We start from the raw sequence: 24688 nt of genomic DNA on the forward strand, positions 1-24688 counted from the left end.
GTTTCTGCAAAGATTAGGTTACTACAAGCTTCATGAAAATTGGCAACTGGAAGGAGGAGACACAAGTATGCATCTCTGATGTGAAGGGAGACAGAAATTCAGAAGTTATTGGCTGTGGTTGGAAGCAGCCAAATGTCCACACAAGAGCGCCTCTAGCACCCTGGCTGGCCACATCATGTGCTTCTGGTGGATGTCATGAGATTATGGAAAACTTACTTTTCTTGTAAGAGTTAGGGGACAACATTAAAATCTGTAGGCAATGAGGCGTTAATAATTCTAGTACTCACAAAATAACCTGCTTTTATTGTGTTTATTCAACTACTTGATAGTTCAAAAATGGTAAGGAGTTTTTTTATTTAAATGTGAATATTTATTACTAACGTAGAGCAAACAAACAAATTGCTCCTGGAATAAGTGGACTTTAATGGGGTACTTTCAGAATCACAGAAAAAGTCATTTCTAACAGTGAGTAGGGAATTCTATTAGAGAAAGGAAGATGTTATTTTCCCAGAAACTAATTCTCTGCCTTCTTGCCTCAGTGCAGAGATTCTGACTGCAACCTTTCCCACACCTCCTTCTCCCTAGTTCCTTGCAACAATCTTAGCAGAGAGAGAGTCTGGCTGAGGCTGATCCTATGGTTTGACATGCAAATCTTTTGAGAGAAATACTACATTTGAGATAAAAAGGAGAAATCTTTCATGTAGCAAGTTTGGTTGGTTATTATTATTATTACTACTATTATTACACTTACCGCTGCTTCATATAATTTAAGAGCTAAATAAATAGTAAAATAATTCCTAGGGAGATAGAATAGCTGGAGGAGGACTGAGAAAACATTCAGCACTGCATATCATTTTTTTTTTTCAAATTATTATACCATTTCTTATGTGGCTTTAATGTTATTACATACAGAATGTCTATCTATTTATATAGAATCCTGGAATTCTTCTGAATGTTGGAATTCTGATTTAATTCTTTTCTTCCTTCCAAAATGCTGAGATTTTCTATGAAGCTACCATTGTCTCCCTAATGTGTTCCAGTACAATCATTGCATACAGTACATATTTATTACCAAAAACTGAGGATTTCTGACATAACTGCTAAACTTCCAAGGAGTTGCTCAGGATTTAGAAACACTGCTCTCATTGACTTTAATAAGATTAGTGAGACTCTACTGCATGCAAAGCTTTGAAAACTTAGATGGAACTGTTAAACATTAATGACTATAATGGTTAGACTCAAATAAATTAAAACAATTTAATTAATAATACCTTAATGCCTCACCAGAATTTTATGATAATCTATCATAAAATAAAGAATAATTCATCACGGAATTTTATTTTGTCCTTCCTTCAAATATTCCTTTTTGATGTCTCCTATCAGTCACGATAAATAATTCCCACAGTAGTACTATTTTCTGTATCGGTGCTGTAGAACTGGGTAAGCTCTTTTTTGTTGTTTATAGATAATTACAAGTATTTTAGAGCTCTTATAAGCTTTTGCCTAAGTATTTACCATTGTGGCATTATAGTCCATTCCAGAATATGGATACGTATGTACATATCTACACACACACACATCTTAAACATCACATCTTTGAGGAGATAGATAAAAAAATAACTAAGGAAAAATGAAAATTGGTGAACTGGTTCTGAAAATACAATATTTGTCTTAATGTTACAATGTATTTTAGCTATGGTAATGGGAAAAATGGTGGAGAAAGGGTACTGATTTTCAGTGTGGCTTGAAAAAAGGAAATAATAACAGAAAGAACAAATAGGGGTGAAAAAAACACAGTGTACAAAAATTAAGAAATAAATGGCAGTCTTTAGTATTATAAGTGAAGGAAGAAAGCCACTAGGAAGTCTGAAATCAGAGATTTTGTATGCAGGGGAATGAAAGAGCAAGTGCCCATCCTCTTTTCTGCACATCTCTGCCCGCTCTTGTCCCTCATATCTCTCTCTAATAGCCCATCTGGGGATACTTCCTGAGAAACCTGTAGCTATCTGCTGGAAACCTTCAGAAGTGGAGAATGGGAAGGCTGCTGTCATTTCTCAGTGGAAGAGGCATGTGTATATATCATGGTTTCAGCTGGTATAGAGTTGACTTTCATACTAGCAGCTGGTATAGTGCTGTGTTTTGGATTTGGGATGAGAATGGTGTTGATAGCACACTGGCTTTTTTGGCATTTGCTAAGCAGTCAAGTCCTTTTCTGCTCCTCACACCACCCCGACAGCGAGTAGGCTGGGAGTGCACAAAAAGTTGGGAGGAGACACAGCCAGGACAGCTGACCCCAACTGACCCAACGGATATCCCAGACCATATGATGTCATGCTCAGTATATAAGCTGGGAGAAGAAGAAGGAAAGGGGGAACATTTGGAGTGATGGCATTTTCTCCTCCCAAGTAACCATTAAGTACAATGGAGCCCTGCTTTCCTGGAGATGGCTGAACACCTGCCTGCCAATGGGAACTAGTGAATGAATTCCTTGTTTTGCTATGCTTGCATGCATGACTTTTGCTTTACTTATTAAACTGCCTTTATCTCAACCCAGAAGTTTTCTCACTTTTACTCTTCTGATTCTCTTCCCCATCCCACCATCAGGGATTGAGAGAGCAGCTGCGTGGTCCTAGCTGCCAGCTGGGGTTCAACCATGGCAGTATGGCACTGAGGAAACCCCAACTATGGAAGGAAACCATGACCGCTGTGCTGGTCTTTGCTCAGGTCTCTGCTCTCTGCTGAAAGTGTCACGAGCTCCAAAGTGTTGCTCCTCCAGAAAGCCTTGCACAGAACAGGACTGAGTCGTCTGTGACACCAGATGAATCCGAGCGAGCAGAGCTCCATGTCCCACTGAACAACAGGACTGTGAATTTCACATGTGAAGTAGCTGGGAGAGAGTGCACTCAAAGTAAATTTTCTTGGTCAACAGCCCAGACATCCGGAAGCAGAAAAAAACTTCACATTACATTATCGCCCAAATAAGTTCTGTATCCTTTTTCTTCTGAGCTTTACTAGGAAGGCATCTCATTAACAACAGCTTTTAAAATAGCCATAGCATGTGACACAAATCAAGTGCTTAAAGTCCATGTCTTCTGGAGGTACAATGATAGGCAGTTAGAGGAGACAATTTTGGGTGAGTGGCAAGAGTGAGTTCCACCCCATTTCAATGTTTCCACACTCAATAATCACATTCCCTAGGCTGTAGGGAACCTACACAAACCTCAACAAATACTTGGGGCGCTGCTGATTTGCCGCTGGGATTTATAGAATGAATGATGGGATTCATGAGCTACATTGCACTGCATGGTAAAAGACATTTTATGTCGAATAGTCACAGTAAATTTGTAGCTGGAACTAACTCCACAGTAGCTAGACTTAAAGGATTTGATCGTGTGAAAACATACCAAAGCAAATAACTGGCCTATTGATATAAGGGTGTATGTTTTGGTTTTGGAGATACTAGTCACATAAACAAAGCTGTGCATGCTTTTTTATATATATTAAGTTGGATCGCATTGTTACCTGAGTTATTTCTCCCTTCATGCAATTTATTTATTATTCTTAAATAATTCTCCTGGTTATACAAGCAGAAAAAAGTCACTTCAGACAGTAAATCTCCCCACATATATTTTTGTAATTCACCTAATTTTAAAGTAGATGAATTCCCTCCTCTTCTTCCATATTTGTCATTTAAATAAATGTACAAACAACAAACAGAAAGTATTGCTTCTGGACTTAAATTTTCTGTCATTTTTCTTCTTGAGACAATTTTTTTACAAATTAGTTAAAAGCTCCTCAAAGGTCTTCTAACAGAAGTGCTGATGTAGTTTGGTAAGAGCTTTGGCAGGAGGATGCTCAGATTGGTGCAGAAGGATAGCTACAAAACTGTCAGTTTAGTTCTGCAGTAGTCACTGAAAAAAGGAGTTTATATATAAGATAGAGTGTTTCCTCCTGAGTTAGTTTCATTCTGACACTTATATCCATTTGTACTCATTTTGTTTCTCACAGTTTAATTTTTTTCCCAAATCACCTTGTTTTTTCCATCATTCCTTTTAGTTAAGCACTACTACCAAATTGGTTTTGCTCAATTTACATATTAAATGCAGTAAAATGTGTTACCACCAAAGTACATGCCTCAGAATGTGACAACCTGAAAACACATAATTTTATGTGTTAAAGTGGGTTCAAAAACTGAAATGTTTCATTTTGCTTCTTGCTGGGCAGCTAAATTTGCTCTATTTCTAGTCTGCTCTGGTCAGTTCTTAAAACAATTTCTAAGCATTTAGCTTACGGTAAGAGAAATGCTTTATTTTATAAAAAATAATTTTATATTTTTCAGTCCAAAGTAGGCCATCTTGGCCTAATTAGGTTGCTATAAAAAATATTCTGAAGACAAGTTCAAACCTACACTAATAGCACTGGTGAAATCGCACTAAAGACAAAGCAACTCTGCTTTAATTTGGTCAGAAATTAATGTAAGTGGAAACAGTAGCTTCTCTATAGATGTTAATGCAAGCTCTTATCTGTAAATAAAAATTCCCAGTGTTTCAGCACAAGTGGAGCTAATTTGTGTTAATAAATTCCATTTAAAAAGGATAAAGATTACAGTCATTTTGACAGTGCGAGTGCAGCTAAGATAAGTTGCTGGGCACCACTGGGCTCCTCAGGTCACCCGTGGCCCCGCTCGTGGCCTGCTCGTTTTCAGACCTTCTCTGCCATGCTTCATGCCAGCAGGACGTGCCTGCTCCCCCTTGGTTATAAGCTGCGATGCATCAGCCTTTTAGGGCTTTACAGCATCTCTGAGCCTTTTACGCTGACCTTTAACAGCACCCTGATTCCTCTGGATCTGTGTTAGGCTTAACAAAAGGCAGCTCTGAGTGTCTCCAGGCACCATAAGCATTTGCTGCGGTTGGCAGGGAAAAGAAATGGTACCAAGGCAGAACCAAGATGCAGAAGGATGGGGAGTTGTGTTAATCCAAGTACCGAAGATAGAAAAGGAAACTATCACTTCATATTAAACAGGTACCAACTTGTTCAGTTTAAGGATGTGCTCTCCCTTTAGAAAATACTAGCTCTATCCATTTCTAGTACAGAGGCTCACCTGAACCACAGCTACCTGCACTTATCCAGGATCCCAGATGTTGTATACGCACCATATTCATTAATAGCTATATATCCACATACATTTTCTATGATGATAGCATTCTAAATTGAAAGTTAACAGAACACATTTGCCATTTTCATAAACACTGTTCCTAATATCAGAATGGAACTGAATAAAGATAATTCCTTTCACTGATTCAACTCACCTTAGAGGTGTTTAGTAGGTCAGCAAGTTTTACTACTTTAAGCCACATAATACTTTATCGAGCCCCACAGAACTACATAAGCATATAGTGAACTGAATGGTGCCAATGTACACACGCAAAAACTGACCCAGGCAGATACCGATCACAGTATATTCATATAGGCAAGCAATAAATAGCAATAAGTGCTGGAAACTAAAAAGAACGAAAAACATTGAGTTCCTTAACAAATTGACTTATAACCATTGGTTACATTTTAGTGCAATTACTATTAAAAAAAAAACCACCAAAACCAACAAACCCAAAATTGTTTTTATTATTTAACTATTTTGTGTTGAACCCCATTTAAAACAACACATTTCTGACAGTTTTGTAAGCTTGTGTGCTAAGGTTATCTTAGTTCCTGTCTTGTCTTATGCCTGGTGTAAAAAGGAGTGTTTTAAAATAGCAAAAGAAATTCTCATGGTGTAAAAAGGAGCGTTTTAAAACACCAAAAGAAATTCTCAAATGTTGAAGTTTTATATTCCTTTCAACCAGTGTTCTTCAGTTTATCAGGAAGAAGCATACCTAAAAGCACTGCTTAATTAAAATTCAATGTATGATTCCTTGGGGTTTCCCTTAAAGGAGTGAAAAATCACCAAGCAGCTTTCAGTTCTCTCACAAAGAGAAAGGGTCATTGAAAAAAATTTATCGCGTTTTTATTTTTCCTCACCTTGACAGCCACAGGAGACAGAAAGCAAGCCCTTGAGCCTGGCCAGGTATCCAACAGCTCTTCTTATCCTGCAGTTTTTTTCTTAACTCCCCCTTCTAACAGTGGATAAGAGCAAAGACTATCTGCATGCAATTACCAAGTTTTGGGATTTCTTACAGTGACTTTGGTATTATGTGCTTTGGTTAAGGTACATAAGGCTAATGGAAAGAATATTTCCTCTTTCTGTTGGACCCTCGGCAAATGACCCTCAGCTTTTGCCGCAACTTATTAGCTACTCCAGTTTATGCCTAGTAGATGGCACAGATGCTACAAGAAATGTTTTGAATCTTTTTTTAGCCAGAAGACTTGGTTTTTAATTTTTCTGCAAGAGTAACCATATTTTGCTTTATAATGTAACAATGCTCAGAAGGAAAACAAAATTCCTGTTAGTGCTTGAATATTTTGTGCTGAACTTATTTTACTCAGAGAAGGACTTGCTCAGGATAGGAAATGATACAACACAGGAGAAGTGAGTCTATAAGAATTTTGGGGGTAGATATTCATGTAGTCCTTGATATGGGATGATGGCTGTATGGTCAGATGTCTCTGGCTAACAAAATGTTTGCTCTTATTTGAGCTTCCATTTTATTAAGTTAATTCTTTAAATTTATTTTACAAAGTATTCAGCTTTGGGTTCCCTCATTTATACCACCACCAATGAGACAGAGAGACAAGAATTCTAGCTACGTGCAAACCTTTCTCTTGAATTACGTGGTTAGGCTTCAGTTTGAGAGACAGTGACACCTTCACAGAGATGACCATGTTTTCTTACATTCTCTCCAGTATTTTCAAAGGAATGGCCATTTTGAGTGTTAGTGGATTCATAAAGAAATTAAATGAGCCATCCTTGCCTCAAACTTGATTATGCTCCACAGAATCAGAAAATCAGGATTAGGGGTCACGTCTGGATGATTCTAAGCATGTCTGCACTTATTTTGCACTTACTAGGACTAACCTATAGGACATGTGGGTCTCATGGAGATATGTGTGTATAGGGCATGATGTATATGACACGCATCGGACAGGACTTAGCACTGGATAGGGTTGTGGTGAGCCTAGCCTTCAGGCGACAGTGCTCTACACAGTCCCAGCATCTTAAATAGCATCCCTTTTTATTCCTCCGCTGGTCTAGAAACCTTGTTCAGCATCTACAGTGTCTACTGGATTTTAGTTGTCTGGTAATTCTGAAACTGCTTCAAATCAAGTACAAAACAATAAAATACTCACTGCTTTCTTCCCTTCTTTTTTTTTTGCTTCCCTTCGCCATGCTGGTCTGTGTATAAATTGATTGAATGTATCTTTCCTACCCTTTTTATCCCCAGTGTGGCCACATTGCTGAGTTTAGGGTTGAGGTAATTTACAAATGTTTATCTGTCCCAGTGTTCAAAATAAATTGGACCAAGTTGGTATTTTCAGCTCTCAGAGTTCAAAAGTGAGAATTATAACCAGCTATGCTGGGAACCAGAGATTTGGTGAACTCTAAGCTTTTCTTCGGGCAGAGGAAGCTACACTCATGCTTGTCAAGGAGATTAACAAGAAATCTGATTGAGTCTGGAAGACTATTGCTGCAGTGGATTACAAGTTTGATCTTCTTTTTTTTCAGGGATAAACAACCTCAAGGGCTAGGACACTGGCACAGAAAAACAGATAATATCACTGGCTGTGAAGAAAAAGTGTGGCCATATGGCAGGCCCAATAAATGAAAGTAAATGAAAGTGAAGCAATCCATTCAATAAAAGTATGGTTATGTACTATTATACAAAATCGTTACTTTTATTTTTGTATTTATAGATTAACATGTACCCTTTCTCCAGCTCCTTTCTATCTTATTTATTCAGACTGCATGTTCTTTGGGAAAGGCCAATCTGGTATTAGGAGTATGCATTGGATCCTGGAGCTATCGTAGTGCAAATGTTTGAAAGTGAGTCTTTGAATAATCAGATTAGAATAAACACAGGGATAAAGATTTATAGCTGCTGGTGGAGTGTGGAATTTCTACAACTGCATAGCACACTACATAATAAGGAGGGAAATTCAGGAAAATTTAGCAGTTGACAGAAGAGTTGTATCCTCTAACTCTTTGATCTCAAGGACCTCAAGAGTATTCAGAGATTACTTACGAAATAAAAAATGTGAATAAAAATAGAGCTTCTAACAACTGGTCATTTCCCTCTAGATTGCATGTGTTTCTGTTTCTTAAGCAGGCCATATCCCTGAATATAAAAACAAAAACCAACCAACAAACCAAAAAAACCACAGACAACGATAAGGAAGATTTCAAACCCCTCCTTCGTAATATTTTATTATATTCAAAAGCTGTCACAAAATAAATGATTCTATATATATTCTATGTATACTTATTAGCAAAAATAGGGCTACCTACTTACCCTAGAATAACACACAAAAAGTAAATCAGCCAACAGCTTTCATTCCAGTGATAGCACATCTGCACTAAACGCCGCTTTCTGCCTACTCAGTGAATGCTTTCCGAGTAAGATCAAGAAAAGGATTCTGATGGTTTTAACTGTGTCCTAAAGCAAGATGATCACTGAATCAGATAAACTATTAATCTGTTTAAAGCTTGTTACTTTTATTTTGCCAAGGCTGAGATGCTTTGCAGCAAAAAAGCAGCCAGGATGCTTCCTGCCAAGAACCAGACATCTCATGCATGTTTCATAAATACGTTTCTCTACTGAAAACACAAGGATTAAGCAAACACTGGTTCAGTTTGCAAAGGCTTCTACTAATGATTTTTAAATAACTCCAAAAGAAATCTTGGCTCTATTTAAATCAACAGCAAATTCTCGTTGCCATTCAGGATGTCCAAGATTTTACCTCTAAATTTTAGCCACAATACAAACCCATTTCAATTTTAAATGAGGGTAACAATAAGTCATACAAATGCACTGAATATGAAGATGCCTATTTTTATTGCGTTTGTTGAACTTTTAAATACCCAAATAGATGCCTTTTTACTATTAAGTAAAATCTCCTTAAAATTTGGATAGATTAAATGAATTAAATGAAGTTTATGCCTGCATTAAGTGTTCATAGTAAATATTGACTGAAAGAAGCCAAGCTTTCATAATAAAGTTTTGCCGTTTATAAAATAACGTCACCACACACCAAAATTCCGTGTGTAATAAATCAGTTCTCAAGGAAGCACCTTTTAAAGCAAGACGAAAGACATTTCAACAAAATAGCAATGCTGTATCTAAAAGAGTATTGATGAAGAGGCCTCCTGTATTTAGAAAATCATAAACTTTATGCAGGAATGGAGAAATAAATAAAACCACTGGCAAGGTTTGCTTTCCGAGCATGCTTGGATACCAACATGGAATATTAAAACATGTAAGGAGTAGGCTTATTGCCTAATGTGCATCATGAGTGCAATCACTACTGTAGCACCTCACACACCTAGTGAAAAAAAAAACCACCTAGTGGAAAGAAAATAAAGAGAAATTTTCCTTTCCAGGCAGTAAAACGGTAAGATAGCTGTTCACCAACAGCCACTGGATGACTGCAGCAGCCTCTGCTGCTCTAATGATGCACAGATGAAGGTGCAGCTGGAAGGGCTGGGAGGGCTGGCGCCGCGCACCGTTCGGTGGCCCGCTTCCAGCCCCGGTGACACAGGGCTCAGCCCTTGGAAATCCTGCCTGCTGCTTGCCCAACGTGACCGCCTCTCTTTTAAGAACTGACGTCCCCATACAGATTCAGCTGCAAAAGAACGCACCATACACACGAAGGAGAGAAGAGCATACGCCATTTAAAAGCCATGGGAGATGAGCGCTCGGTAGCAGCCGCGTCCATGACACCATATTAATATGTAACATATCACCTGAAATGCAAATATTAAAAAATATTTCATGTGTGTATACTATATCTATACATAAGGCATGCATTGTGTGTGCATATATGTGCACACTTAAGTAGAAAGTATTTTATACTCACAGCTGTACAAAAATCTCTTCTTATTCATAATGTACATTCTTTGTCCTGTTTATATTTTGTAGTGTGTAAACACACACAAAAAAAAGAATTCCCATGTCTCTTTTTCATTCCAGTTAAAAAAAAAAAAAATCATGGAAACAGCCTGAATCCTTGAGTCTTGCCCTTTAACATCACCAAGTGTGTTCTAGTCTGCCTAAATTCACAAGGCAGAGGGCAGTGCTGCACAGCAATAATTGAGATCGCTCTTAACAAACTGGCCTGGAGACCAGTAGCCATGGCCTTACGGTAGCGTTAGGTGGCTCTGGTAGCCTGGGCAGATGCAGTGTGCTACGCTCATGTGGCTAGACCGCTACTAGCGTGACAGACTAGGCTTGTTGGCCCGAAGTCATGCTGCTGCAGGGTGCAGCATTTTGCTGAATAGGTTTCCTTAAGGCTTCGGGCACGCTCGAAAGCAAACCGTATGGTCCTTTAACTGACGGCGTCACCAGAACATCCAAGCACACCTCTCACCAGAAATCAGAAGTTAATTTTTCTTCTCTGTTGGAAGTTGCATGCATTAATTAGTCCTAAGAAAATTAATATAGTCAAGATTGCTTGAAAAAAGAGAAGTTTATTTGGCTTAGGAAACAGAGATAAAATCCAAAATAGTATGCATTCTACAGAATTAATGTCTTTGAGTCAAAAAATTATATGAAAACTGACCTTGCTAAAGTTAAATGCACTAGTGCATATACAAAAGCATAAATACAGGACAATAAGACAAGGAGTAATGGCTTCAAACTGGAAGACAGTAGATTTAGATTAGATACCAGGAAGAAATTTCTCACTCTGAGGGTGGTGAGGCACTGGAACAGGTTGCCCAGAGAAGCTGTGGATGCCCCATCCCTGGAAGTGTTCAAGGCCAGGCTGGATGGGGCTTTGAGCAGCCTGGTCTGGTGGGAGGTGTCCCTGCCCATGGCAGGGGGTTGGAACTAGATGATCTTTAAGGTCCCTTCCAACCTAAAACATTCTATGATTTTATGATATAAAAAGTAGCTCTAAAAGTCATCTCTGACACCTTGGATCTGGTAAAGCAGCTTTTGTGAACGACCTCTACCCAACTGAAAATCCAATCCTAAAGGGAAATGTTGGCCTCATTCAAAGCAATCACCAAACTCCATTTCACTACAGTGACATGAAAATATCACCCCCCATGCTCCTTCCTTCCTCCCTGACCCTAACATAGTCAATGCTGTCTTAATACAAAGCCTGCTGCAGCTGATGGGGAGCTCTCTTTTAATTTCAACAGGGTTTGTATCAATTCTTGTGCAAAATTAGACAAAACTGGTTAGAAGCAAGTAACATTGTATACCTCACTTCTGAATCTACAAAGTTATCTACTTGTTATTAATATTCTTTCAGTAAAAAACAAAACAATACAGAATACAAATACCTTTCTGGCCTTTAGAGGTGCACTTTTAAGTTAAATATATATTTTATTATATTTTTTGTGTATGTGCTGCTAACTTCACTGGTTTTAAGGTACCAAATATTTACAGTACCAATTGTACTCATATAATCTTCAAACAGCTAATAGTCTTCTAGCTATTTAATGGAGGGTGAATTCCCTTTTTCAGATATTGTTGCGGTCAGGATATGATATCACTTCTTTTTCAGAGAGGTCAGGCTTCCACCAACGATCCTCAGTTTGTTGGTAGGTAGTTTCGCATCAAGGCAGTTTTCTATTGCAAATTCTACAAAGTTTCACTTGGATCACTTAATGTTCCTGCTTACTGGCAAAGCTGGTGTCACAGCTGTAACGAGATGTTGATGGGAAAAGGCGCGCTTTCTTTTTAACACAAAAGTAGCCAGTGATTCCAGCATGCCAGGAAATAGCACAGCCTAACAGAAGGAAAGCTCTGACAAGCAGAAGATATATGAGTGACGAGGGTTTCTCAGGCTAGTAAGCAGAAACCCTGGCTATCTAGCTGAGGAAAGGATGAGAGAATAAAGACTGAAGACAAGAAAAATGGAGACCTTAGGCAACATATCTATACACATTTATATACTGCTGTCACTGAGCTTTTTTTCATTTTCAATAAATGCAACATACAAACAAACAGAAAATCCATCCAATTTTCTATGTCAAAATTCATGTACAAAAACATTTCCCTGTGACAATAATTTGTAATGGAGGAATTCATTATGCTTCCACTGCACATTTTACATTCTCCGCTTTCCTATGCCTCAGTGAGTAGGCCACTTGTTTCTGTCTCTCCATTCTCCTTGCTTTGGCTGTGACAAATCTCTCTTTCTGGGGTCTCAAAAAGCTCATTCTTCTTTCCCATAAAAGCTCTCCGTAATGACTGAGAAACACAGCAAAATACATCCAAGCAGAATTTCAGATACGCTACTGGACTGTTTATTTTGCGTTTGATGTGCACGCAGGTAGATAATGGAATATTAAGCTTCATCCAGAAGAGATCCACTGTTTCTGAAGCATAGCGTTTAAGCTCCGTGAGCTGGCGAATGCAGCTACATGACTCATTTGACTGCTGGAGCAAGCACCCAGGCTCCAGGATTAGGAGGGCTATTGCTATGAACAATAAAAATCATATCTACCTGGCTGACCACTGCATGCTGTGCTCCGTAGTGGAGACACTTCTTTTGGCAAGATACTCTAAATTTGAGGATCCCATTTTAATTTTGTCGAGTGTCTTCTATTCACCATCAGCTCAAGCTCAGGTTATTAAACTGTAGAATTTGTAAAAACTCGAGTAATCTTTACTCCAGCTATCAGGCCAGCTGTGGAAGATTTTATTTGATACGGGAAACAGGTAAGGTTTGAGTCATCATTTTCATCCTCACCATGTAAATATTGCATGGCAGTCTAGATCACCTCTAAACACAGAGCTGTGGTAGCCTGGGCCATTAGTCAACTCCTGACCTTATTCCTCTCTGCCAGGATTGGAAAAAGCAACCAATTACCAGGGCCCTGGATAAAGAGCAGGTCGGGTGGTGGTGCTTCACTAGCTCTTCACCCATCCATGCAAAAGAGTTCTTTCATATTTAGATGTTTTGCCACCAGCATAAAACAGCTCCTGAAAATTTTGTCCCTCCTTATTTTGGGGAGAGATGTATTCAGCTGCTTACTTTGTTACGTTGCATTACAGAAAAAGGGAGAGGGTCCCTTCTCCGATGCCGAATAACAATTTGCTGAACAACTCTTTCCAGTTATGCAGGCATTTAATTTTCATACATAAAACCAAAATTAGATTCAAGATGGAAGACCTGAAACCCTTTTCCTTCCTGAAGGTAAGGTAAGTTTTGTTCAGGTACAATAATGCAGAGTGAGATCTAAAATACTACAATCTTAAACTAATATAACCAGTTACTGATACTGAAATCATTAAGAGAAAGCATATCCAATTAAAATACATACGGTTCAGACATGATTCATATATATATTTTACATTATTTGTAATAAGAAATAAGTTAATATTTAAATAATGCCATTATGAGGCTATTTAGAGAGAAAGAATATTTTCACAATGAATCTGTTTTTATTTTTATTTCACAGTATTGCACTAGCACAAACTTGTCATTAGTAGTCTAACTTCAGAACAGAGAGCCCCAGACCTTCTTTTGCAATTATTCTGCTACTGCTTTTTTATTTTGAGTAATAATTTAAACCCATTGGGACAGCATGCCTTTTTGGTTTTGCTCTGAACCTAATTCTCACTACATCCTAACAGGCCAAGCAGCCAAGGTATGTGTAACAAACAACTTCTGCATTTGTCAAATGCATGTACAAATTGATGGATGTAAACAGAAAAAACTCCGGCACTTGCTGTAATTGATATAAAAACTGATGCAGCTCTGTCTGCCTATTCCGCCACATATATATTACACCTTTTTTTCTGGAATAATTCCCCAACTTACCTGGGCTTTTATAAAGGGGGGTGAGAAAGATGATTTACACGTGCAGAAAACTGCTTCAGTGATCCCTGGTTATTTTAAGCACATTGTCTCTATTTGAGGAATGAATTTTCCTCCCTAAGCCTCCAAAATGCTAGGAACTTAAATCTGTTTGACACATCATGAAGATGAGAACAACATCTGAAGAAAATTATCCCCTTAACACTCTATCAAAATCTCATAGACTATCAGGAGATGTAAGTGGTACTAGAGTAGGAAGTTTGAAATTGGGATGAAATTCCGTTTTCTTTCTGTTGACAATGAGTTCTGCTATTTTCCTGCTCTTGGTCTAGCAAAAAAGAAAAAAAAAAAGAAAAAAAAAAAGAAAAGAAAAAAGAAAAAATGTTACCAGTACTGAGGAAATCTTATTATATTCAACCCTATTTTTAAACAGCTAGGACCAAAATCTTCATTCAGACATGCTGGTGCCACCCCATTAAATTCCAGCAGTGGCACCACTGGTAGAGAAAGAATGGCACTCAGATTTTTCACCATTAAGTAATCTGTTTTCATTACGTTCTCAGCAGTTTGTTTCATTTGCCTGCAGTAGGGAAACTAAAATTAGAAAACATTTCATGTTCATAGTTAGTTTGCTTCCAATGTGAAAAAAACAAGTCTATAAATTTGTCTGTTGGGTTATGCCTTGTGCAATTCTACTAAAAAAGTTGTCTTTACATTATAGTGATGAACTGTAAATGGCGTAGTGCATTATTTTGTCCAAAGTAATTCAAATTAATGACCCTAGAAATATTATTTGAGGTGTCTAAGTTACAAAGCGTTGCCAATAGTCATGAATATTACCAGCAGAATTTCTATTCTCCTTCGTAATGTATGCGTTGCCATGTGTTAATAAACTATTTTTTGATCATCTTCCAGTAGCAAATGAATGTCAGGTAAATGCTGATAGCAAACTAGCAAAAGTTTGAATGCATTGTTCTTGCCTTGACTTGCATACTTAAATTATCATTTCACATTACCTAAAGTAATACTGATTCCGACTGAGGAGAAAGTAGAAAAAAAAATCGAGCAAGTCAAAGTGTGGTGATCTCACAGGGTCTTCAGCTGGTAACTGTGAGAATAACATTAGCTTAGGAAGTGTAAAAATTACTTTTAGTTTCATTTACATGAAACTTTAAAAAAAAAGAGAGAAAGAAAAAAATGTAGAATACTTTTCTGGCTTAGATAAATGTTAGTCTGGATGCTAAAACCACATTTGCTTCTCAAGAATGGAAAGGGTGTGTATTTTCTTGCATTGCACTGGCTTATGCCATTTTTACTAAGAAAGTGCTAAGCCTCACCAACCATAGATAATAATATTTTGAAATGATTAAAAAACCCACGAAGTACATCCAAGCGGGATGGCACTGGAATTAACACACATTTGGGAAACGTGCCATGATAGTGGTACCCAGAGACACTCTTAAGAAGCTTAGAGATCAGAGGAAGAGATGAAACGATTTGAGCTTCATAGGAACTTCTCATGACTAAATACTGATGCCAAGACCACTTCTAAGGAAAAGTGGATGGATCATGAAAGCATGAAGTCAAACAGCTCCTGGATTTCAAAAGAGAGGACTGAAGAGTAAGTTTTTCTATGAAGTAATATAAAAAAATTACCGTGGCAACGATGCAAGCGAAGACCTATTTTTGGAGTTCTCCTAGACCTGCTGTGCTTCGCTTTGTCCTGGAGAAAGGGTTTTCTAGCTCATACAGTTGCTTTCTCAGTAAGGCTGGCCAACGAGTAGAAACAATAACTTTGTGTGCACTTGCACATATCTAATTTTTTGCAATAACTCATTTTCTGGTCTAAATACCTTTTTTAAATTCCTGTACTAACTTTTCAACCTTTCTTTCTGACAAAGTATTACAGTCCAATCAGCATTAAATATACATTTGCTTAGTTTTAAAGGTCATTCAATAGTCACACACCAAGCTAGCTTTAAAGGTAAAGCAGAGCTTGAAAACAAATCTGAAATGTATTTCCTCGGATGACATTTGGCTAGAAATCCTATGCAAAATTTAAATTATACTTTTAGCATCAGGCACACCCTTCTAATTTCTTAGGGGCAGTAAGATATTTTATACTCACAAGGAATGTTCCTTACTACAGGCAAATAACATAAATCCTACTTAAAGGCTATACTAAAAATACAGCCAAAGGAAATACACTACAACGTGCTGCATGGAGCATGCATTCGTGCGCCAAAAACACGGAAACCTGTAATTCTTTCTATCTTAGGTGGGCAGAATTAATTTACAATACAATGCTGTATTGTAAAAATTACGGACAAAGCTTCTGTACGTGGCTCATTAACAAGACCCTCAGGCCAGGCCTACGCCGATCATTCCAAAAAAATCTGCCACAAGCTGGAAGGGAGCAGCTGTATCCACCTTAGTTGAAACGTAAGACAGCAGAATATCAGCCTCTTCCAGATAACACAGGATATCTGCTCAAGCAAAATTACGTGCCACTGTGTTAATGAAGGACCTTGGTTTTCCTATTCATGATGGGATTTAATTGTTTCATAAAAGTTCATAGCCAAAGATGGAAGGTAGAAGCTAGAATCCTAAAAATCCAAACTGTAATCTTCATGCTGTCTTCAGGGAGCACCACCTTTGACTTCATGAAGAAAGAGGTAGAAGGTGGCTTTAAAGAAGCAGCTTTAAAGAAGGTGGTTGAATATTTTAATACAGATAGAATATTGCCAAGCTGTGAAAAAGGTCCTCTTTCAGAAACAGTATGCTACAAAAGTGCAAAGAAAGGTGCTGGATGCTGATAGAGCACTACCAAGCAGTTACAGACTAGGGCCGAGCTCGTGCTTTGGTTTCACGTGGAATAAATGATTCCTCAGTCCCTAAGGAAAAATCACAGTGGAAAAAGGTAAGCAGGAATTTAATGCCTTACTGGACTGGAATTTTAAGAATAAAAACAACAGATGAAATACCAAAAATAGAACAAGGGACTAGCAAAGAGCATTTGTATGTTTAAAAATAAACAAAGCAAACAAACAAACAAACACCAACGCCCCCCCCCAAAAAAAAAAAAAACAAAAACCAACCCCAAACTACTGAAGAAATAGTAGCAGATCACAGAACTGAATTACTAGGATAGATCTATCAACCCATAAGATAATTATAAAACATCAAAAAATGTGGAACTTTTCCTTTAGGGATGTGAACACACATTGCCATACTACCAATAAAGTTGGTGAATTTCAATGCTTCTGTGTCCCAAAGCTGAAGATTTAAGCAAGTGCTTGATTTCTGCCCACAGAATAATTCAAGACAGACTTACAGTGAGCAGAGTGGCCTGAAGTCTCTACAGGCGTGAGGGTTCAACAGTAAAAAAAAAAAACATCTTCAGCGAGAAATTAGTCCCATGGAACCAAAAACCAGCACAGTATTATGTTTGTATGAAAATAACGTGTTGTTGGTTGAGCTGGTAAATCACACCGAATATGCAGAGTTCTTCTTTTGACTCAGTTCCTTTTTGGAAATTATGTAACATTTTTCAATTACTGAATATTCCAAGCATTAAAGATTGAGAAAGAAAACAAAATTCTTAGGATGTTTATTACTTTTTAAGTTTGGCAGGTAATGGTGACTATCTTCTGTCACCATTTAAAATAGGACAGAAGGCTATACCCAAAGAAAAGGGAGCAAGTGTCCCCTCAGAATAACTGCCTTGAGAATGAGATATCATGATTTTAACTTAAAAGACTTCAAGTTTTGTGTATTTTCAGCAGCAAGTATGCTGCTGTAAGGAAAGAGGAAGCACAACTGAACGAACTGCCTTTTAGTTTTCTAGTCAATACAGATTTAGAGCTTTAAATAGCTTAAGTTCTTGTTAAATATATTTTGAAATATATCAAGGGCAGACTATTTAAGTGCCTTTATTAAGAAAAACATGAGCCTATACCCTCTTCAGCTGTGACCAAAAGGAACAACCTTGTCTCACCTTACTGAGTATCAGGTTTACTTCCTGGGTATTGGCCTTTCCTAACATCCAGAGAAACCATCTGCACTTGAAGACCACAGCAGGATCACTAAAATCCAAAAGGGCTACCCCAACTAGGTACACTTCCCATATTTACTTCTGACATACTTTTAAAATGGAAGAACAAAGTGTTGCTACAGAGAGATCTATTCCTAAAAATATTTGGATTAAGGAAGCAACCACAGTCCCCAAGGACACTTATAGACTTTGCCCCACCACCATAAACATCGTCTCTGTCAGAACACTCATTTTCTTCCTCCGATTTCGTGAAAGCCTCTCAAACAATCAAGTGAAAACCGCAAGTAAAGCCACCATTTTGGTATATCAGGAAACAGAAAACAATCACAACTGCTACCAAATAAATCACATTCAATTGACCTGTAAGATTTTTCCATATAAAATACGAAGCCTTTGCAAGTATTTATTTCTCAGTCTATTACCACAGAATAGTTTTTCTTCTCCAACGAAAGTTCTTGCTGCTCAGTTTCTTTCAATCTATTTCTAACCGCAGCTACGTTTATCTGCATTCTGAGAGTCCACTTTAAGTGTACTGAAATGTATCCAGACAGGAACAGCTGTACTCTGTCAGGTGGGCCAGAATTACATCCCTTATCCAAGGAAATACCAGCTGTTCACAGAAAAGCACAAAGAAAAATCTACCATGTTACAGACTCGCAAAGATACTTTCTTTTTGTCTGCCCATAGCAAGAATGAAGCAAGTATGAGAATTTGCCCTTGCTGAAAGATATTTTACATTTAAATCTAATTATTCCTCAAATCCTGTACACTGGTCTGCTTACTGTGTGCTTCCCTTCCTTAAAAGTGTGATCCACAGAAAATCTTAAATATGCTCCTAGCATTTTATTTTTTAAATATTTAAGACTGCCTTCTTGTTTATTAACAAACTACTTAAAATGAAAAAGAAATGAAACCTTTTGCAGAAAGCTTGAGTTTGGTTTTTTTTTTCCCCCTTGGGTTTGTTTTTTTTTTTCCCCTTCGCTCCAGCAACATATGACAACATCTGTTGCCTCCCTGCTGGACAAGGACTTGTCAGCATTGACTCGTCTGCTACCAAAACTTCTTAAAGTGGCAAGTAGAAAAATTCATGTGCAATTAAAAAAAAATAATATATATATGTGTGTGTATGTATATATACATAGATACACACACACATATAATACATGCTTTCAAGTTCTTGCAGTTCATTATACAGCATGAACATGCAATTATTTCTCTAAAATCAACAGATTGAGTAAAAAGCACACCAAGACAACTTTGCCTTCTTGTTGAGGAAACGTGAACTGGCTTTTCACTTACTATTTGACTGATCATACAACAGACTGTTAATGGGAAGATATTCTCATTTTGCAAAATTAGAGTAAAGAGTAGACACTTCAAGTTTCAGACATTTATTAAGCCTCATCAAAAAACTTCCAAACACATGACCAAGTGCAGAGTGAGGCAGATTTGATTATTTCCTGGATGATTAAGCATGACAATTGTGCGGACGGCTTCGGGAAGACCTTTCTGTGCAGCTTATGGAGATGAATGTGTTGTTCAGAAGTCAGGACGGTCCTTTTTCAGTCTACTGTAGTCTACGTTAACCGAGTAGAACTAGGAAAGAGAGGGGAAAAAAAAGGAGTAAGTTCTACTACCTATTTTCCATGGTATTTACTAAAAAAGATGAATCATTTGAACTCATTTAGAGCGGTGCTGCAAAAACCAAGTTTGCATCTAGAATTGGAAGGTATGACAAGGAGGAAGGAAAGTAAGAACAGACCCTTTCACACTCTCAGTTTAGATTAATAAAGTTGGATCCCATTACAAGCAACTCAAAACAGCCTAAATAGTCTGTAAATTCATTGCCTCGGTGACTAAAAAGCATATTTTGGCATCCCAGCCTGAGCTGACGTCAAGCATGTGATGCTATAGCTTTTCTTTAAAAGAAAAAGGTAAGAAATTAGCTTGATTATTTTTAGTTATGCCCAAATTCAATTTTTTTTAACTTCCTCAGAGAAAACAAAACAGCCTACAGCGCATTCAAATTACAGCTTTCTGTGCAGCTCCTACAGTAATGATCAGGTCTTCAACTCTTTTCTTTGGCAAGACTGAGGAAGTTGGTATAACAAAGAGAAGTTTACAAAAGAAAAACAGTTTCATCAAAAGCTAAAACTTGTTCTATCAGAGCTTTTTACTAAGCAGTCACTTTCAGTTTAGAGCATCTGCCTTTCCATTTCCCACAGTGCAGATTTGGAAAAAAAAAATACCCAATGATACACACACCCAAATATGGTAAACCCTGAGGCTGTGTTTGCATGCTAAGACAGAAGGGGAATGCTACACAAGGCATGCACTCTTTAAAAGAATTTGTGCTGCGCACTATGTTGAGTTTGCCTCTTTTAGATATTTAAGAAACAGCAACATTCCAGAAACAGCAATGAAAACAAAGTATTATGTTCTTCCCGGACTTTTAAGGGAACCGCAACCTATTTTATTTTGGAGTGTGGGTTGGTTCTTTTTGCTTATTTCAATTATTTGAACAGTAAGATATGGTACTGAACAGACACCAGCTCTGAAAACATTTTGCTTTTTTAGTAGCTTGAGGATAAACTTAAAATATTCTTAACAGGAATCCACTAAAATACCACTTTAGTAAAACACGATAAAAACATGATTTCTGTAAACTACCAAATGTTTTACACATCTTTGCCTGCTTCCTCATCAGTTAAATGAAATTACTTTAATATTACTTAAAGAATATTTCTATTGCATCCAGTTACTTACAGACAATTGTTTTGTTTTCAATCAACTGCAGAACTGAATTACTGTTTAAGTTAAACACTCAGATTTTCCTGCTTCGCTTCTCATGAGTAAAGGACGACAGTTCAGAGCTTAGAAAGCTTTAGTTCAGAATTTACGAGGTTTTGTCCTTCTCCCTGTAGTTTATTTCTGAGTATTATGAGCTAGTATATTATTTTTCCTGCATATAATTTTTTTTTCTTACAGTGCAATATATACGAATGCTTACACATAGAATTCTTGCACCCCATTGTCAACTAACTCTAGGAAAGTTTATAATCTCAAACTCAGCTCTCTGTGCTCTGAGTTCTAGGGACAAACGTTGCACAGCAGAGGAAATACAACACTCATTCAGCTACTTTCCAACATACTCAAAGATCCTAAAGCAGTAGGCTGTACCTTTGATATTATGTTTCCTAAAAATCTGTATTTTTCATTTTACCTTGTACTGGTCACTGGGAGACAGTTTGTTCCAAGGTTCTGGATTATTTTTCTTGTCCCAGCTGTTGAGAGAAATGCAAGACATGAGAACATATTAAAAGAATCACACTAGCTTTAAAATAAATAAAATTCCTATGTGTACTGTGGTTATTAGGCGAAGGAGAGTCACCCATCCAAATAAGCTTCCACAGAAGACGACACAGTCCTTTGCCTGCAGTCTCTAAATATCATGTAGTAAAAAAAAAATAATCCCCTACTCAAGAAAATCTCTACACACTCAGTGCCAGTGACATTGGAACAAGACGTTAGGGCCTCCAGAAACATAAAGATCAAGGCAGTGAAGGTTATTTTAATATATGCAGCAAGAGAAGCGGGCGCTGTGAATTGTTTTATACATACCAGACATCAGGGTTGAACATTGCCAAACGCATGAGATACAGGCCTGCGCCAACGCCTCCAGATCCGATGATCAAAAACAGAGGGATCAACTAGAATAATGATAAAAAAATTAAATGTCATACCAGTATACAACAGAACAGCATTATTACACAGCATTTCTGACTACAGTAATGACAAACCAAAGAACACACTCACACACTTTGAGCCCTAATGCATGGCCCTCTGAAACCCTGACACAAGCCCCCCGCGTGCAGGACAGCCCTGGGGTCAGAGAGCAACTATCAGCTACCGAGCGGCAGGCATGAAAAAAATACCGTTACATGCGGAACAACCAAACGCCCTGTAACAGCATGTTTCTGAGAAACAAACATTGGTCCCTCCACTGTCCAAAAGAGCCCCTGCCACCCCAATCATAAAGTAAGAAAATGGGTGTGGGTGTGTGGCTGTGTGTGTAGGGAAAGAAATGAGCAAGAAGAATGGCAGGGCCACCTTCAGCAAGGCCCACACACACTGGAGGAAAAAGGGACTTGACAGTGTCTGGCCCATCAGCCCCGAGGTGCTCACAGGCCGTCCGCCCCGGCCCACCGAAGGGGCCTGACATCCCGAGGGAAAGGAGATGGAAGAGCAAGGAAGGGGGTGACCGGCAGGGCCGGGGGGGGGAACCGACCGCCGGCGGAGGAAGGCCGCAGGGAGGTGGGGGAGGGCGACCCGCCAGGGCCGAGGGGCCGCCGCCCCCGGGCCACCGGGGCCCCGCTGCCGGGTACTCACGCTGGGGTGCTTCTTGGCGTGGGTGACCATCACACGAAACATGGCGGCAGCGGGCGCAGGCGAAGGTCTCGCTCTCTCTCTCTTTACCAGCCTCCGGAGCCCGTCCTCCCCGTTCAGCTGCCGAGGCCCAATGTCACCCGAGGCCCCCGCCGCGGCAGGTGCCCGGCGCCGCCGCCGCCCGGATGTAGCCGCTCTGCCGTTTGCCTGTTCGCCCTCCGCGGCGGCCGGCGCCCCGTCGCGGCACCCCGCGCCGACATCGCCGAGCGCTCCGGGCTTCGCGACTCCCGCCTCAGCGCTGTCCCCGGCCTACCAGCCGGCAGCGCCGCCCGGGGAGCAGGCACCTGCCGGGGCACCCCGGGCCCGCGCCGCGCCGAGGCCGCCTCGCCCCGCCCCGCCCGCCGCCGAGAGCGCTCTGGGCAGCGCCTGCGCTCAGGGCGGCGGAGTGTGAGGGGCAGCGCAGGGTCGTCTGTTTCCCCTTCTCGGTGCTCCCCTCACACCGCCTTCGGGAAGCCGCCGCAGCCGTCCTGGTGAGCGCCTGCCCGCTCCTCGGTGGGGACGGGGCCGCTTTCATGGCGCACAGGCGAGCCTCCCGCTTTTGCCATCCTCTCCTCAACCTCAAACCTCCTCCTCCAGCAAACCTCACCGCCGAGGTCCGTCCTCACTGTCAGCCGGGGGTAAAAGTTGAGGGGGTGGTTGAAAGGTGAGGCAAGAGAGTTAGGGTTTTGTTGACTTGAAAAGGATAAAGGAGCGAAATTCATCATAAAAACGCCCAGTTGATTATTCTGCTGCGGTCGGCGTGGCAAAAGCTGGGTGTGTACGCAGCAGCGTTGAGAGACCTTTGATTTTCAAATTTGACATACACATGATACACAATGAAAAAAATTATCTTTGGCAGAGAAGTTTATAGTGAAATGTGACATGTTTTGTCCAAGGTCGGGTTGGATTTCGTTATTTTTCTTGTTACATAATTCTAAATGAGCAACAGCGCTACTTCGTTTATAATACTAAGTGTGTCCAAGTTTGGTCTCAGTTGCTGTATATCTTATTTTATACAGAATTGGGAACGTAATGCCTATCTTAGGATCACCAGCCGCTTTGATCCATGATTTCATTCACAAAAGGTAACCCAAAATGTAAGTTTGCCCCCAGTCTCTTAAGAAATTCATTTTTAGGTAGAGGGAATATCAACATGCTACTAACCTAAGACGAAAAAGAGTTCCTTTCTTAGGTTAGAAGCAGAATAACCTTATGTGAATTCTAATGGTTTGTGTGGGTGTATATCAAAATAAAATTTTGAAGTAAAAAATAATGAAATAGGAGAGAATAAATGTATTTAAGCAAATGGATGTCTTTTATTTCACTTACTAGTTCCACAGACTGGCTTCTGCTTATTTTCAAGCATTGTCTTAAATTGTCTCTTTCACAATAAATTAAAAAAAAACCCAACAACATATTCCTTGCTTATCGTTCCATAATCCAACATTTTTCAGTTTGCCAGAGCCAGTATAATCTGGCTATCAGATAACCAGGGAGAAGACACAAATGCTGGCAGTTGGCCCTATTTAGTAACTTGTACAGATACAGGCGATAAGTCATTGGATGACACCAGAAAAATTATAACAATGTTTTCTTTGGAGCAACACAATCCTATTACTTGTCTCCCTCACTTGTTTTAAGAGTTGATAAACAGAAAGGGAATATGGGTTAGTGTGCTCCAAGAGTCTTGTTAACCCTTTCAGTATACATCAAGTGGTGGAGACATTATTTTTCCATTTTTTCCAAAAGGAAAAGAGCAATTTGCTCATGCAGTTAAGAGCTTTGAAAACAAGAGTATCACTGCTATTTCTTTTATAAGAGAGAAACACCCGAAACCTCCAAGAGTGACTTGGAAGGTTACGCTGCTCACCCTCTGCTACAATAGTTGAACTTTTCACCATCTATTTGGATCATGGGAAATACCAGTTGCCAAAGCAGCTGCAGGATGGCCAGGGAGAGGCCAAAGGGTAGATGGACAGCCAGTGACCAGGCAGGGCTGTGGAGCAAAACTCGCCTCAGAGTGAAACGGTCTGCTTTCTTCTGCACAGCCGATATAAAGCTAACTGGCAGAAATTCAGAGACTTTGAGGAGCCTGTTTCTATGCTACTCAGGGATACATTATTTCCACTAGGCATGTCTTGAGGACCTATTTTTTGGAAATACATCATGGTTTTTATATGCTTCTCGGTGTATTTCCTTTTCCCCCAATGATTTATACTTTTGCTGGCTTCTTGTGCTTTTATGAATTTAAACAGCGGCATAGTACCTAGTCAATTTGCAAAA

The 24688-nt window shown here is 39.2% G+C and overlaps 1 protein-coding gene across 1 annotated transcript; it reads right to left on the bottom strand.

Moving 5' to 3' along the window:
- Positions 1-19355: 19355 nt before the first annotated feature.
- On the bottom strand, positions 19356-22547 carry NDUFA4 (NDUFA4 mitochondrial complex associated). The gene is made up of 4 exons (XM_063324912.1): positions 22370-22547; positions 21602-21690; positions 21204-21264; positions 19356-19576 (listed from the first exon to the last, which is right to left on the bottom strand). Exons 1-4 carry the CDS (start codon positions 22409-22411, stop codon positions 19520-19522), a joined length of 249 nt encoding a protein of 82 aa, XP_063180982.1. The 5' UTR covers positions 22412-22547; the 3' UTR covers positions 19356-19519.
- Between the last annotated feature and the right edge of the window lie 2141 nt (positions 22548-24688).

This window comes from Chroicocephalus ridibundus, chromosome 2, assembly GCF_963924245.1.
Source record: "Chroicocephalus ridibundus chromosome 2, bChrRid1.1, whole genome shotgun sequence".
Taxonomy (NCBI): domain Eukaryota; kingdom Metazoa; phylum Chordata; class Aves; order Charadriiformes; family Laridae; genus Chroicocephalus; species Chroicocephalus ridibundus.